Source organism: Thermobia domestica, chromosome 1, assembly GCF_964235325.1.
Source record: "Thermobia domestica chromosome 1, izTheDome1.hap1.1, whole genome shotgun sequence".
Classification (NCBI taxonomy): domain Eukaryota; kingdom Metazoa; phylum Arthropoda; class Insecta; order Zygentoma; family Lepismatidae; genus Thermobia; species Thermobia domestica.
The window spans coordinates 18,831,645-18,849,655 of record NC_137454.1 but is presented as its reverse complement, the minus strand read 5'-3'; the positions used below and the strand labels follow the sequence as shown (position 1 = coordinate 18,849,655).

Sequence of the window (18,011 nt, the reverse complement as noted above, 5' to 3'; positions counted from 1 at the left end):
CTTCGTGTTGAAATGCAGAATTCCCTCGCGTTCTTGAAAATTTCCCACTTTAGCAGAGTTGGTAATTCTCGAGATTTCTGTCGATTTAATGTTTTTTGCTTCTAATTTCTTTATTTTAAGCTAATATCTAACACAAATATTAAAAACGGGTTTGTTATTAACCTGTCCTGCTGGGGAAACCTTCCGAAATTTCGAACATATAAAGAAAACGGAGATATTTTCAAAAAACTTCAAAATAAAGAGACGCGTCATTTATTTTGCTCATGGTAGTACCTCGGCAACTTTTCTGTCGCCGTCGCCGCAGTGAGCGGACTCCCATAAGAATTATTGCATGTTTAGATGTTGCCCAACTGTTTCGTCGCCAAGCTGTTGCCTTAGGCCTACCGCTCACTGGCATCATTTTGTTGGTCAACTATCTTGTTGCTCTAGCTAAATGCATTGAGTATTATGGGAGTCCGCTCACTGAGACGACGGCGACAGAAAAGTTGCCGAGGTGTTGCTAAGCAGGGTGACAGCAGGGCAACAGCTCGGCGACGGAACAGTTGCACAACATCTAAAAATGCATTGAATCTTATGGGAGTCCGCTCACTGAGGCAACGGCAACAGAAAAGTTGCCGATATATATCCAAGTAGAAAGGTAAAAAATAAATGTTTTCTACAAGTTTTTTCACGTAACAGTTCGTTCCGTGTGTAGCGCGTGAAAAGAAGTGTTCGCAATGGAAACTAATACATTCTTTGATTAGTGACTAGCATGTCTTTAATTAGTGATAAAGACTATGAAAAAATAATCGAGGAAATAGAGAAACGCCCAGCATTAAAGAAGGAATATATATAAAGAAGAAATTGTGGAAGGAAGTGTGTTTCGCTGTTATAAGAAACTAGAATGAGCTTTCCAGCCAAGATAAAACAACACAGGAAAATTACTCCCATCCCGTCAAGGTCAAATCTAGATGCAGATGCGTGGCAACGGACACGCTGTCATAGATAGATAAATATGCGATAAGGTAACCGTGGCAAGTAACACGAAATTCCAATAGTGGCAAGTAACACCGTGGCAAGTAACACGCAACGAAAGAAACACTGCTTACGACCGTGTGCACCAACGAAGTTCAAAAGTGCGTTCATTAATAAATTCAAAATAGAGCTTCCCAACTTGAACATAGTTCAAGGACCTTTCCTGCACCATTGAAAATCTAAGTTCAGTATTGTTAAACCCTGAAAATCGACCGCTGAAGGTTAAATCTAGTTCTTCCACCACTTGATCGAGACCTAACGTTGAGCGTCGTTTAACAGTTGAACTTTGTTGGTGCACAGTTAGAGAAAGATGAAGCGACGCGGTACAGAATTTTCATGAATCAGACTGTATGTTCCAAGTAGTATTTGTTACTTAAACAGTAACTTGTTACTTTTCAGATTTTGGGTTAAGCAACGTTTGGAATCCGAACGCTCCGTTGAAGACTCATTGTGGATCACCAGAGTACGCAGCCCCTGAGCTCTTTGTTGTTGGGAAAACTTACGGCCCGGAAATCGACATTTGGAGTCTGTAAGGGGTAGAACACTTTATTTCATCTGTTAGTTCACGTTTATCCTATTCGTAAATGCCATTGACGTTATTTTCGTAGTCAGTAGCTTACTTGGTTTAAAGTTCAGACTGAGAGTGAATGGCTTATTTTGGATTTGTTTTCCAGTGACTTAGATATAATTAATTCAACGCTGCACTCATTGTACTTAAGGGGCAGAAAAATCAACATTTCGCATAAGCGATGAAAACCCATTAGAAGCTTTGGGTTTTATTTAAGAATACCGAGTAGGCTATACATCATTCGAACGAGATTCGCACCACAGATTGTGTCTTTAGAGACCATGCTACTAGTAGTTTGAAAGTCGTTGAACAACACAAGTGTGGTTGTGGGTGAATGCTTATTACGTAATTAAGTCATTAATAGCGTGATTGTACAGCAGGAATGTAAGGGAATGGTGATCTTTCCGGGTAACTACACTACTGTTTGTGTGAATTTAATGATCTGTTATTGATACATCGGTGAAGTACACGACGAGAGACAAAAGGTTTCGATAGCAGCCGTGCTTCCGAATGCTGCTACGATGCACCAGGACAGGAGAATCATACCACCAGCCCTAACTGACAGAACGGAGACCGCCAATGAAATCAGAGCTTTTCGGCGCATCATGTGAGAGCACAAACATAAAACAATTGATTGTTCAAGGCAATTCTACGTTCTGAAGTTTCTCTCGAACAATTGCCAATGACGCCTGCTCCTCGCCAAGAAAGAATTCAGATCATGGAAGTGACTACAGCGACGAGGTGAATGGAAGGTGTTAGAATTTAGCGATGAGAATCGTTTCTGTCTTGAACACAGCAGCCATTTTTGCATGAGATGAGCGGGAAAATCCAGCGTGCTTTCACACTTGCCATGCAGCATCCACATTGGCATCCTAATAGAGAGGCAATAAGCTATACATTTCATTCTCCTTTAGTTAGAGGAATATAACTAATGCGTAGTATTTCCTGTCACCATAAATCATGTTCTCGCAATTAATTTGGCCACTTTGCGAGGCCATGTCTTCTAACAAGATAATGCGGTCCCCTTACCAACAGATAAACTCAGCGTCAATTATTCGATATACGCCTTCTAACCTGCAATGTTAGGACTCCGGTACACATGTGGAACATAATCTGGCCAAACTCTGGCAACGACTGCCACTCAATGTTAATATCGATAGTACGCATGGAAAACGCTCTGTACCTGTACGCTCAGGGCCTTTGCGAATACATGCTTGTATAGATTCTCGAAGTGGTTGCACGTGATATTAAACTATATACTGTACGATTATGAACAGCATGTATAACATGATCGTGACGTTCTACTGACGCTGTGCAGGCATTTCTAACACCTTTCATTACTTTTTTCTTGTGTACTAAATTTGGAATAGATTAGTGAATTCCTTTTTCATGTTCTTAAATGCGAATGTTACATGTACGAATGTTTGTTATTGTAGTATGTGTGACTATGCGATCATACCATTCTAATGTTTAGATCTTACGTTGCAGAGTCTGTCAGTTCCGTCACACAGTTCCGTCATATCCAACTCAATACTTCATGATGTCATAGACTGGTTCTTTTATCATGATTAAATCCAACAAGCAGTATACGGAGCAGAGCAACAGAAAGCAGATACCAAGCACTTAAGGAATTCGATGTAATTAGGTACTCATCTCATGCGTTCATGACTACCCATTTACTGCTAACGCTCATCTATTGTTCTGCATCACCCATCCTTGGTGCTAAGCAGGGGCGGATCCAGGGGGCGATCGCCCCCCCCAGAATAGGAAATTTTCTTATTTTATATATATATATAAATACAACCCATCCCAAAGTTTGGAGCCCTTAAAAGTAGCAGTATGACAACCCACTGTCCCCCCTCCCAGAAGTCGGTCCTGGATCCGCCCCTGGTGCTAAGTAATTCTCCGGGTGCCTGATGCGAGTGAAAAGTCATGCTCTGTCATAACAGGTCGACCACATTAAAACGATCGCACTAGACCAAGACTAATCATAACTCTGTGGTATGCTGAGCTTAAGAGAAAGGCAAACATTTTAAATAAAAATTCCAAGCTATAACTATTGATTATAATAAAATCGTCTCAATAGCAATTTTCACTCAATTTGGACCTTTCCATTCCATTAATATCTTATATCTTCTTTGTTTAGAGGTGTTATTCTGTATGCCATGACAGTTGGACGTCTACCCTTCATCAGTCCCCGAGTGGAAGGTCTGACGAAACATGAACGAAGACAAAAGCTTCTGTCGCAGATTAACAAAGGTCTCGTCACACACCAGAAGAAAGCTATTGTTACTTTGTCTCTAGGTAAGGTAAATAGCTCTCTATAATATTTTATAAAGTGTATGAAGTTTTAAAAACGTTCGTATCTTAGATTATGAGTGTTGTAAAATCTATAAAAGGAAAGTTTTGAGGTTTATAATGACAGTTTCGTCCGTATCAAGTTTCCTATGTGCCTAGGTATATACGTCTTGCAGCTTAGTACAAACGTAGCTGTATTATGAAAAGAATTTGTGGCACAGACGTACGGGATGTGCCAGGTAAGACTGTGGACACCCTAATGAAATGGTTTGGTTCCTTTTGTCTTTTTCATTTTTCAAGCATCCTAAAATTTCGTTGGCTGTAACTATTCAATTCATTGAAATACATTTTCCAAATTTTTAAAAACAATTAAAACCCGATAAGTTAAGCATGTGAGAGTGTGGGTGGACTTTAATTATCTGTGTGCACACCCATATGAAAAGTTTTGTTTCAATTAAGTTTGTGCACACCCATATGAAAGGTTATATTTTAATTATATTTGTGGACACCCGAATGAAAAGTTCTATTTTCATTACCTTGTTGCACACCTATATGAAAAGTTTCGCTTGAACTACTCTTATACACACCGATATGAATTGTTATGTTTTAATTACTTTGTATACATCCGCATGAAAAGTTCTGTTTAACTTGCATTTGTGCCCACCCACATGAAAATTTATGTTTTAATTGCCTTTGTGTATACCCGCATGAAAAGTTCCGTTATAATTACCTTTGTGCACATCCAAACGAAAAGTTCTTGGTACGCCTATGATATGTGGATTCCATGTGGTCCATAAAACATACAAAAATAGATTCTCGTTTTACAGCTTCTGTATTATTTATGTGTAGAGTAGAATTAATAGAGAATTATTATAAACTGTTGTCCTGTTTTCAGTATGGTTTTGAAGGCAAAGTACGAGGGCAATTTTAAAAAAATCCCTTTGCGCATGTGCGAGAAATGGCCAGAAAGAGCGGCTCCAATCTTGTAGCCAGCGGTGCAGATCTAGCATAATGATGCTAGATCTAGCATAATTTGCATGTCTTCAGCATCTAGCATCTTGCTTTTAGCATCCTGCTCAAATCTAGCATAATTTCAGCATGTTTATCAAAAAGCCACAAAACCTGTAGATGGGAGAGAAGTTGGTTGTAGGAAGAAAAAGAACGGCAGAATTTATCCTCTCCCATTGATTTATACAATAGGTAAACCATACAGGCAGTCTTATTGTTCGAAGCAATTTGAAGCGGCGGGAGGTCATTCCTTTACCGATGCCTTTAAAGAAGGGGTGTGTGAGTAAAAACAATTTAGTTTTTCTGAATAGCACACAAATGCAGGTGACCCAAATGCCTTTCGTCATGTGTTTGACCCAGTCCAGCCGAGAGATGCATTTTTATTAGCTCCACCCAGGGTTTTCTAATCCTTTGACTCGAAGGTCATTTTTATTGAAAAAATGTAAACAAACATTTTGCATTCATTATTTTTTTCTTTATTCTCCTTAGCAGCTAACAAGAAAGGGGAAAAATTGAAAGGCTTTTCTACATCTTGAGTTGTTATTTTTAATTTTAGACATTTCGATGGGTATCTGGACAAAGGTGATATGTCCATTTTTTTTTTTTTTTCGAAAATGAGCTTATGACTGATACGGATAATGTCCGAAGTGCTTTTTCATTTGTGAGCACTGGTTCTAAATTTAAATACGTAATAACGACGTTATTGGCAAAAAACAAAGGCGATATGCTGTGTTTTGGAATCATGATATGCTGTGAGCAAAAGTGATGAGTCCATTTATATGGACATGTTACTTATGTTTTATCTTAAAACAGAGGTGATATGTCCATTTATGTGGACATATCACCTCTGTTTTTCTGAAAACGGTTAGTAGTAGTCATTTGTTTGTTTGGACACATAACTTCTCTTGATGAGTATAGAAGACAGAAAGGTGTTCTGAGTTTTACGTTGTTAGGAGTCCGTTGTGTTGGTGGAAGAAGTATGTCGTTCCGTGAAGAATTAACCGATATTCAGATCCTAGAAGAACTAGAAAATAACAGTGAACCTGTGGAATATGTGTTGAACATGTTAGGCAATGAATACATATTACAGGAAGTACCCAGAGAAGAAAGAATTGAAGCAACTAATGGTAAGTCTTGTTTCTGCACTAAATATTCGCCTACCTATATTTAATTCAATCACCCACTCTATGATTCTTCTGTAAAATTATAAGTAACGTACTGCACATAATTTCCTTCGTTAGATAATTGCTTAATCGTTGTGCGGGTAGAGTGTGGCAACCTACCCACTTTCGACTTCATAATGCCCGCAATTGGTTAATCGTGCATAGGGTACGATGTGGTTATCTGTCCATTTCCGACTTCAAAATGCCCGCCCCTACTGGAGGTCTGTTCTTTAAATGTCTTTGTGGGCAATAATCACTTTGAATAATAATTTTATTGTAATTTATACCTAATCATATTCTTTATTTTTTTCTTTGCAGATCATGTGGAGCACTCAAACAGCGATGCCACATTCCACCCAGCAGAACAAGAGAGAGATAATGTTCCTATGAATAATTGTGACCACACTCGACGTCGAAAGAAGAAAGCACAACCAAAAAATTGGAAGCAGAATAAAACAGGCACGTGTATCTGGACAGTCGTACATCACTAGAAAAGGAATTATGGTGCTAGCCAAAGTTCCGCGGAAAGTAGATTGTTCACAGTGTAGATATGGATGTTCTACGAACATTTCAGAAGAGCATAGAAAGGAAATTTGCAAGAACTTTTATAGTCTGAAAGATTATCAAAGACAAAAAGATTTTATATGTGAACATGTGTGTTCTAAACATGTTGCGCGTCAAAGAAATCGCAAAAATATTGATCAAAAAATGAAGAGCCAAAGTGTACAGTATTCCTTGACAGTGGGTGGTGTAAAGTATCGCGTTTGCCAGAAATTCTTTTGTTCCACTCTTGCGATCAGCAAGAAGGTTATTTACAATTGCTTCAGAAGGAAAACAACATCTGGACTTTACCATGGAGAAGATGGAAGAAGAGGCCACATTCCTCACAACAAGGTGCCGGATGATCAGTTACAAGTTGTACGTGATCACATTGATAGTTTTCCTCAGATAGCACCTCATTATTGCCGCAAGGAGACGAATTACAAGTACTTGTCTTCTGATTTGAATATATCAAAAATGTATCGCCTGTATGTAGAAAAGTGCGGTGAACTGAATGCAGTGCCAGTTGGAGAACAGACGTACAGAAAGGTTTTCCACACTGATTTCAAACTGAAATTCTTTCTCCCGAAGAAGGACCAGTGTTCGTTGTGCCATCGGTATTATGAGGGAAATGAGGAAGAAAAAGAAAGTTTATTTCAAGAGTGGAATGCTAATAAATTAAGAGAGAGGGAAGTAATGGAATCGAAAGATGCTGACAAGAAGAAGTCAAAAACAACTGATTAGTTTATTTGTATCAGTTTTAATATGGAAGCTGTCCTATATACTCCACACGCTGGTGACAGTATAATTTTTTATAAAAGAAAACTGGCTGTCTATAATTTCACAATTTTAGAGAATCCTACAAGAAACGGGTACTGCTATCTCTTGGACGAATCGGAAGGTAAACGTGGTGCTTGCGAAATCGCGTCATGCATAATCGATTACTTATGCAGTCTACCATCAAAGATAAAACATGTGGTGTGCTATTGTGACACTTGCGCGGGCCAAAATAGGAACCAATACTTGGTTGCAGCACTTGCTCATTCCATCGAGACTGAACTTAACATGGAAACCATCGATATAAAATTCATGGAGTCCGGTCATAGTTACCTTGAAGCCGACAGTATGCATGCAAGAATAGAACACGAGCGGAAGGGGCGACAAATTTACACTACAAGAGAATGGAAAGTACTTATTGAAGGAGGGCGCATCAGGCCCAGCCGCTATTCAGTGAAACTAGTTCATCATGAGTTTTTCAAAGACTATTATGCTTTAGCAGCCAAGATTAACAAAAACAGTACACGTGAAACAGAAAACAGAACTGTGAACTGGCTAACTATCAAATAGCTATGGTTTGAGAAGTGCAGGCCCTATGTTGTACAGTTTAAAGAACGCTTATCGGATGCAGAATTCCGTTAACTTAACCTTTTACACCAAAGGGGCAGGAGAGCAAAACCTGGAAACATTACAGTTTCCCCCTTATACCATAGTAGAATTCCCATATCAGTACAAAAGAAAGCTGATCTGCTATCCATGATCAAGAGTGGAGTCATACCAAAGGATTACGAAGGTTTTTACAACAATATCCCAGTCAGTAAAACCACCGTTGATAGATTACAATCAGAAGAAGATTGTGAAGAAGACTCTACATAGTGCTTCTGTTTACCTTGTACTGTTTCTTTCATGCTGACAATCAACGGCTTTTATTTCAGGAAAAAGTTAACCTGAAATACAAAAATAAAAATGTCTGAATCATTGTTACGAAAATACATGGTGTCCCATAAATCCGGTAACATAGGCCATCTCAGTAACTATTAACGATTCGAAAAAATGATAAGCGGGAAAAGTTACTGTAAAGTATGATTTTTGAATCTAAAATGTTGGAAGTTTTTCAAGTAAACCAACCGTTTGGATTCTACACTTGTATAGCGACCAACAGTGAAGAAAAATGCAACAGTCACATCTTTGTTGGATGACAGTAAAGTTTATGAAATTTGGGCACTGACGTCACATGTGATATTTGTGATATATTATGGATGTCTCTGCTATTCTCCGCTGTCCACCGTTTTCCGAACGACACAATCTATAATTTACTGTTATTAAAGAAAGAGTGGCTATGTTGCATTTTCCTTTACTATTGGGCGCTATACGGTTGGTTCAATTTGAAAACTTCTAAGATTTTAGACTAAAAACCCATAATTTACAGTAACTTTTCCCGCTTATCATTTTTTTATCGTCAATAGTTACCCAAATGGTCTATGTTAAGGATTTATGGGATACTCTGTATGTTGTAGTCGTAATTTTGGAATCTCTGTTATTGTTTGTCTACGAAGAAAATTTTTGTTTGTGAGAAAACTGTCATAATGCTGCATTGCAAAGGACTGCTTATCAGGACTTATACCTTTTGTCTATAATTGATTGTATCTAAACTATAGTGATATGTCCATCATTAATCACTGGAAACGAATTTATTTTGAAAATAGCGATCAGTACACACTTTATAGCACGTTACATAAAAACAAAAGAACCTGAAGTTAATATTCCATTAATAAAAACTAAGTTTTGCATGAATCTCTGATTTATGAGATGATTTGAAATTTGTTTTTTGTTTCCTGAAAAAAATGCAAACATGGACTTATCACCTTTGTCCGGATACCCATCGATTTGTTTTCTTTAAAAACTCCTGAATTAGTAATTATCAGGATCTAGCATAATTTGACCGAATCTTGCATAATTTCGATCAGGTTTTGGAATAATTCCGAGCTGTGAGTCTGGCAACGCTGCTTGTAGCGCTGTTTGCAGCAGTTCAGTAGACAGTGAGCAGTGGAAAGAGAAGGTTGTGTTGCAATTCACTCGTCCACTATAACAACTGAAAATGAACGCCCCAATAGAAAAACCTGCCAAATGTGAAGTGTGTGCGGTAATTCGATTTATGACTGTGAAAAAACTTTTGGCAGCTCCAATTCATCGTGAACTGTGTGGTGTTTACGGATCAAACGTGATGAGTGAAGGTGTCGTACATGTTGTGGTGTCGCATGTTTAAAGATGGATTGACTTGCAAGATGCAGCAAAAAGAAGGCACCTCTCTGTAGTCAGTAATGAACTGATTCAGAACATTCACAAAACTATCCGTGAAGGACGTAGGTTCAGGATATCTGAACATTCTGTTCTCTTTCCCCAATTTGCACTTCGACAATGACAATGCGCTTCATAATGCTGTTAGCGGGTGGCTTCATTATCAGGCGGGAGATTTTTTTAGAAGCAATTTCAAACCTTGTTAAACGTTACGACAGGTGCCTCAATTTGAATGTTGAAAGTAATGTAATGTATTTTCTAATGTATATAATAAAAGTTCTGTAACTGTGAGTGTAGGTCTGTCATTGATAGCCAACGGAGGTTTTATTTTTTTATTAATTGCTCTCGTATGAAATGTGGTATATGTAGCAGCATAGATTCTTGGCACAGGTTAATATCTTTGCATTGGTGTACGGTGCTTGCGAGTTTGGTTACCAGAAGGCACGTTTAGTAAAGCCAGACAGAGTAAATGGAAGTTGCACGAGTATTACCAACTCATTTACTCTGAGGCAGTGACAAGTATTTTGTGTCCTCAAATTTCGTGAAAGCCACCGAAATAGAAAACAACACATTTACCTGCTCGTTCACAGGCTTTTTTTTTTCAGTTGTAATAATCCTCTTTCTTCCTCCCTCTTTTTTACTTCATCTTGCTGTAAGTATCCCACTGCTAACAGTATTAGTGGCTCCGCGTAATGTAGTCACTAATGCTTTCGCCATGCAATCCCGGGTTTGATTCCCAGTGAAGACACTCGGTCGGAAAGATGTAAAAGCCTTTTCAGGCGAGTCATTTTGATTAAGGTTTTTCCTGATGTTTCCCTCATTCACAAAAGATAAATACCGTGATAGCCCTAAATACAGGTCCCAGGCCGCTCGCTTCCTTTCTCACTTCATCGGGTAGTGTGTGATCGCCGAGAGACATAATCTATTATACGCGACGGGCTGAGATGGCCAAAGATACCGAAAGCCCAGAAATTTAAATCCTAATCCTTATCCCATGGTCATAGATGGCGAAAGCCAGAAATCTAATTCCTAATCTTTATCCCATGGCCATAGATACCGAAAGTCCAGAAATATAATTTCTAATCCTTAGCGTATCCCATGGTCATAGATGCCGAAAGCCCATAAATCTAAATCCTTATCTCATGGCCATAGATGCCAAAAGCCTAGAAATATAATTTCTAATCCTCATCCCATGACCATAGATGTCGAAAGCCCAGAAATCTAAATTCTAACTCTTATCCCATGGCTATAGTTGCCGAAAGCCCAGAAACATAATTCATAATTCCTAAAATAAAAGTGTTAATCCCAGGTGCCGTTGAGAGGACTGTTGTGAAAATTATAAGATGAAATGAAATTTACTGATTGAATTGTGTTTATGATCTTCGTAATATGATGAATTATTATTATTAACTTTATTTTCTTACATATTTTTTTCAATATTGTTATTGCATTATTTAATGTACTAAAGTTAGAAACCTTTCCTGTATTGGAGACAGTATATACCAAAATAAAAAAAAAAATAACGAACAACCAGATGACGGTAAAATCCGGGTAACCAATAAAATTCTAACAACGAAATAACACCTGGGCATCAAGGGCGCCGATCCTAGGGGTGGGGGGCTCGCCCTCCCAAAGCTCATGTGGCCCCCCTAGTGTATTTATGAATATATAATATTTGGCATAATTTGAATGCAATTTGTCTTAACATCCTCATATATATACCTTCTGCGTCTGAGTGGGCACCCCCAAATTTACAGAGAAATCGGCGCCCTTCCTGGGCATTATCCAATTCTCATTAGTTGTATATAATTAAATCTGTTGTAAAGTGTCTAAGTTAACTTGCTTTTAATGAAAATTACTTGTTATTAATTGATTTTTCTCCTTCTACTAGAATTCCAAAATCTTATAATGCAGCTGTTAACACCGGACATAGAGAAGCGGATTCGGATGGCAGAGATTGTAGTCCACCCGTGGGTTACACGCAATAACAGAACACCCCTCAACTATCACACTAGAAAAAATCCCACAGCAACAGAGAAATTTGAGGTGAGTCAAAGTTACATCTAATATAATGTATTATTGAACTTTATGGGTTAATATCATATTAGTTTGTTCTGTATTGGACTCTCTCTCTTTTGTAATACTGCACTCAAGTTTTCGATAGTGTTTTACAGAGAGAGAAATAAAGGGAGAGAAAGTTTATATCTCAAAATCTTTCAAATCTGTGTGAAAGAAAAAATATTTTTACTACTATTATTAAGATTATTATTATTTTATTGGACTTTTGCTCCAATAAGACACAATAGTTCATTTCTTTGAATGACTTATTGGACAGTTATACATGATGCTCTTTAATACGACCTTTTTACAATGCAATCCATCCTGATTGTCTAGTTACCCCAATTTCTTCGCTGCATGTGCACAGAGTTTGTGACGTTACAGGCATGAACTTGTCCATCTCTGTGTTGTGTTGCTGAAGTGAGTTTCCCATCAGACGTCAAATTATATATTTCATTCACACTAATCTTCTTTTGCTTAGTTAACCTCGACTTTCATAAGACATGTATGTTAGGAAATCTAAGTCATATGACATCTAAATAAAGTAGCTTTATCTTTTGTTTAATATAAGTAAAAAAAATTAAGTGCCCTTAATTTAATGATGGCAGGACCAGATTAACTCATCTGGAGGCCCGGAGCTAAAAAAAATGTATGGCCCCTACTGACTTCGCCTAATACTTTTCTTGAAAGTACAGTAAGGAAGTTAAGGGAATATGTTTCATATTTTTAGTCATATTTTATTTTATGATGATGATTGTATCTTTATGATTATTTTTAGATATTTAGTTGAGATTTTGGTCAGAGTAGAGACCTTTGTCCACCTCGAGGCCCGGGGCTACAGCCCCCAAAGCACCCCTTTAACCTGGCCCTGAATGATGACATCCGTCACTCCTATCATCTTTCTGATCAATATAATTTTCCTATCTGTGCTGGGATTATTCCTAGCATACCTCTGTCCATGCTTCGTTATGTAGTTTGTAGGTGGCCAATGTCTGATTTTGTGTCCACATCTCCGACAACCGTCTGTCGAAACACACATTTTACTTTTTAATTTCAAGCAGTTCTTCCCGAACACATTCCAACCTAGCTAAGTGCATATATAAGTATATTTCATTTTGTGATGTATTTGAGAATTTTTTCTGTACTTACATCCCGATTTTCTCCGTAAAAGAATTACGTTTGAGTCAAAACTCAGAGAAAAAGAAAACAATATGTTTTACACTGAAAACTGTGTTATGCCTATTAGTTTCATAAATTTTTATTTAATATACTTTGTATTCAGTGCCCAGGCTATAGTACGAAAATATTTTTATCATTTTCCTTGGCAACAGTGTAGTATGTAAATAACACAGAACTTCGCTCACTTTGCGAGGAAAAATTGTCCATACAGAAACTGCGCACAATAATACTCGTAATTCTTTATGCTAAGACATTCAGTCAAACCTGCATTTAATGACAGTCATCAAACCGTTTTAAACATAATTTAGCAATTTGGACTGTTCTCCCTTCCTCTTATCATCTCCTTAACTATTCTGCTTCTGAAGCTTAAAATTGAGCAAATATCAGTTACATTTTTCGTTGATGTTTTGAGCTCCGAAATTCATGGTGGCCTCGTTGTGTTGGGGAAGAAAACTTTGGGTTTCTGCCTTTAAAGATGTAAAAAAGACCATAACTCCCGGTGGAAATTGGGTATTAAAAAGCGCATACTAAGGTATTGGTGATAGTAGTACGTCAAAAGAAAGACGGTAGAAAAGATAGTGACTTTTGCGTGTAGTGCTCCCAGCTTCCGCTTTATGTGTGTGCTGATGGCCCGCAATGAGTCCTCTCAATCACCCATTAACAGCGTTTATTGTACACCCAGACGTTCCGGTGACAAGGAATATAGTGATATACCAAAAAAGAACCGTGATTTCTTCGTACGTGTCACATATTTGTGTTTTTGTTCTTACCCAGAAATACGAGTAACACTAAAACTTATTTCGATGCAGAAATAACTATCGGAAAGATAAATTGAAAGTTACAAGATGCAGTGACTAGTTTCTGAACAATGAATAATGCTTCCCAAAACTGGTTTTGTACCGCATCAATAAAGCCACCGATTATAGATGCTTCTGCTTATTTCTCTGAAGAAAAAAATATTAGTTAGACTTGTAAATTTTATTTTTTTGACCACTCTTTAATGTTTTATCTTGTTTCTTGTTAATTGTCATTGAAATTGAAACCCTTGAGAGCAAGGGTGCCCATGTTCTGATTTCCAGGGAAGGGCAAGAATGTGCGACATTTCAAATGTAGTCTCAAATTTTGCGGTAACTATTCTAAAAAAAAATCTATTGGATTTTTGATCTTCCGAAGTACAATTTTCTCTAGAGAGGGCGAGCTCCCCATCTTGCCCCCCCTGATGGGCGCCCTTGCTTGAGAGCCATGATAGTTTCTGATGGAAGAAACGGAATTCTTGCTACGTTGACTGTCTTGTCCTGAACCTTGGGGCCGCGGTGGCTCAGTGGTTCGGCGTTCACCTCTGGTGCTTGGGGTCCCAGGTTTGATCCCAGCCCCCACCCAGTGAACTTTGTGGTGGATATACACCGTATGCGTGGGTTTTCTCGGGGTTCTTCCGTTTCCTCCCACTTTCTTCATTCCACCATTTCATTCATTACTCATCATCACCGTCTCCTTTAGCCTAACTGGCATAACCGTGGGACGTAAAACTCAAAGATTGCATTGCATTGTCCTGAACCCTCTCGTCCCTGAAAAGAGGCGGTTAACTTTAACAAGGAAATATACAAGAATGGATGTAACAATGTCGCACGCTACTGAGCGATGTATTCATTTGCAGACACACAGAGACAATAACTATTACTTTTCTGTGATACATTCTCTTTCCTCAAATGCCATTGGTCACTGAATATTTTTTAAAAAAATAGATCAAATCGCATGACAAGATAACGTCCCTAAAATGTTGTTTTGCTAATGCTGTTGCAAAAATTTTATTAAGAAAAGTGTGTCTAATCGGTAACACCAAGCATGCATTACCGGACTCTTGGAGTTGAAATAATACACTGAAGTAGTAATTATGCTGGGATTACTATAAACATACCCCATTGACTTGACACCCAGTCTTCCGTTTCAGGCGCTGCTATCGGCTGAAGAAATTCCACTCTCTTTCGCTAAGGCTCTCTCGCTTAGCAGCTGCTGAACCCTAATTGGCTCAACGCGTGGGTGTGTCGGGGTGTGAGCTTTAGTTTGCATTTTTGCCACGGCTCAAGACATTTTGGCAGCTCAAAAGTTTGTGTTAAAGCTAATGTTTATTTATTTACGTATTTATTGTGAAGTATTCTTTCAGTTTAAAAAAGTGATACTTTGCATCTTTTAAAAGATTTTTTAAAGTGCTTCCATTGCTTCTTTTCACATTAATCTTTAGCTAAAACACTATTTGATGGTTGTTTGGACAAGTAAAAAAAAAACTGTCCTAACTACATCGTTGACAGGATTTTACGTTACACACTATGAGAGTCCACAGTCGAATGGACGCTCTGAAATTCCTTGGCCAATTCTCCTACCGTTTTGTTGGGGATTTGCTGCAATAGCTCTCTCAGGACATCATTATCTAGCTGCAGTGTCCTTTCATTTGGAAGACAAAAAAAATGTCAAGAACTTGAGAGATCAACCATCAATTTTGACCAGAACTTAGAGAATCAAAAGTTACGAATCGAGTTCGTTATTTATACCGGAAGTGGTAGGAATCAACTACTTCCGGTTTTAACGTTGATCAATATAAGAGTTAAAAATGTATCAAATAGTGAGAAACGGTTTTCTGCAATCAATTTAAACGTGTTCAATCAATAAAAAGCATATATTCTCCATCTTCATTCTAATCTCTGTACTAAAACCGGAACTGGTAGAAATACAGACAAGTTCCGGTTTCAGTTTTGATCTTCATAGAGCAAAAACAATTAAGAGATAGGAATAAGTGTTTCTGAGGGAGAAGGTCCACTTAGCGTTCTAGGAATAGACACCATCTTATATGGTTGGATTGGGCCCTCCCTAACTTCTACTGTCTCCTCCCCCCTACATTTTTTGGGCTGACTACAGGCCTGGACGGAAGGTATACATGCTGTGAAAACGTTTGTAAGGATGAAAAAGAACTCGTCTAAGAAACTTATACGAGTTGAAGGGACGACTTCACGACTTGTACGACTTCACCAAGGTCTTCGATTTTGGTGGTGATGATAGTGAAGCTGATATCAACAAATTGAAATTATCAATGAAGATACCAGGACGAAAATATCTTTGAAGAAAATTGTGTTATTATTGCTTCAGCAACATGCAGAGGAAAATAATTAAAATATTGCAAAACAATCAATTTGACCTTTCATTAGTATTGATGGATAGACTGTTGTTGATGGTTGATTTTATTATGGCACAACGGCCATTTCAGTGATGAAATTATAAACTTCGGTATTTTACCATTGATTTTGTTCTGATGTTTGGGCAACAGACTGAGAAGTGCATAGCGAAGTTTTTATTTATAATACACTATGCGCTTATGGAATAGATTCCAAGGTTCAAGAGATTACTTGAACAATGCAGCTGTGAATTCTTATTTTTACGAATTCTTACTTCCTAGCTTCGACGGTAAAAACCAGCATATTATACAGATTAGGCATATTATACAGATTAGGCATATTATACACACACTCAATCTCATTATTCAAAATTTGCTGAGAACTTTTAATCTTTAGAGCAAACAAAGAACATTATGGAGAATGACATCGATAATGGTTCGGATTATAGTGTAGTGAATGTGAAAGGAAAGACTTGTGTAGAGATAGTAAGAGTCCTTATCCAAAATGATCAAAAGATCGAAATAATTAAGATACTGCTAATAATTCCTTTAAAATTTTAAAAAAAATGACCTAAATTGCTTATGTGATGTGTAGAGATAGGCTTTCTTCAAAACTTTTTACGTTTTTATAGGCTTTCTTCAAAACTTTCAGGTTTTTCTTTTTGAAATCATATTTCAAAATTTTAAACATTTTGACGGATATTTTTCGTTGTAAAAAAAATAAAAGCCTTAAATTAGAATATGCATCTGTAGTTTCGAACTCTATAGCTGAAGTAAACTCATGAAAAACAGAGCAGATGGAGGAAGAGATTCATTAAATACTTGTGTTTTAAATCCAGATACGATTCTACTGCTTTTACCTGTAAACAATAGACAATAATTTTAAACTTTGACTTACTGAGAAAGAGACGCTTGTTCAATGACCAAACGCTAGTAACCCAAGTAACATTTTCGTTGTCAAACGGTGTGCCAACCGTTGTCTATTTGTAGGCATCGTTGCTAAAGCCATTATCAAAATGCTAACGGCAAAACACCAACCATCGATGCCAACAAACGAAAACAAAATAGTGGTTCAACATAGATGCATCGTTGTTTCGGCAACGCATCGAAAGACGATGTTCTATTGTGTTGTCACAATGTTGGCGTTCCGTAGGATAAGGATTGTTGGCCAACTGTTTTTTTCACGTTGGTGTTTTGTGTGCATTCCATTGGCCAAACCACACCATAGTTGGTAGATTCTAGGGTAACGATCGTTGGCCAACCGTAATTTTCTTGTTGGCATTTTATTGGAATTTCGTTAGCCCAACTCCTCCATAGTTGGCACACTGTCGTCCATTGGTTGGTTGGCCAACTGTACACAATCTTCTGTTGACACCCAACGTTGCAAATAATTGTTGGCATAATGATTTGCAGTACTGCCAAAATCACCGTTGGCCAACCAACTATGGTCGGTTGGCCCAACCATTTGCCAACCCAAAATGCTACTTGGGAAAGGGCTTTGGAAGAAGCAAGTTATCCAGTGCATATTTCACTCAAAAGTTTGCAGTAAATGCTCCAAGAAGATTAAGTGCAGGACAAAGATTTATTGCGTCAGCACTTCTAATATGTCTAGATCGGCTTTGCTTCCGTTCAAGACTGGCAAATAGCCGCTATATGAAGACTGTTGTGTTTCCTGGTATAAAGCTCACTCTGTGAAGCTAGCGCTTTTCTGCGACGAATCACACAACTAGTATTAAATCCTACACTTTCTCTTCTAATAGCTGTACTCCACTATCACTTTCGTCTGCTGAAACTTCACGAAGGGTAGCATTAGCTAGCTTCGTCTGCCTTTCCTCTTCGATTCGAATTTGTAAATTGCCCTGTCTAGATATTTCTTCTGTTGCGAGCGGTGACGAAGTCATTGTATCTTCGCCCATTCTCATGTAAGGCTAGGACGAGTTAGTCT

The 18,011-nt window shown here is 37.9% G+C and overlaps 1 protein-coding gene across 1 annotated transcript in view; it reads left to right on the top strand.

The window, feature by feature from the left end:
• LOC145687985 (uncharacterized) overlaps window positions 1-18,011 on the top strand; it is a 550,882-nt gene that overhangs the window by 510,316 nt on the left and 22,555 nt on the right. The window contains exons 5-7 of the mRNA XM_081762058.1: window positions 1,414-1,543; window positions 3,729-3,886; window positions 11,558-11,712. Of these exons, the coding sequence (XP_081618184.1) occupies window positions 1,414-1,543; window positions 3,729-3,886; window positions 11,558-11,712 (443 nt within the window). The remainder of the gene's footprint in view (window positions 1-1,413; window positions 1,544-3,728; window positions 3,887-11,557; window positions 11,713-18,011) is intronic.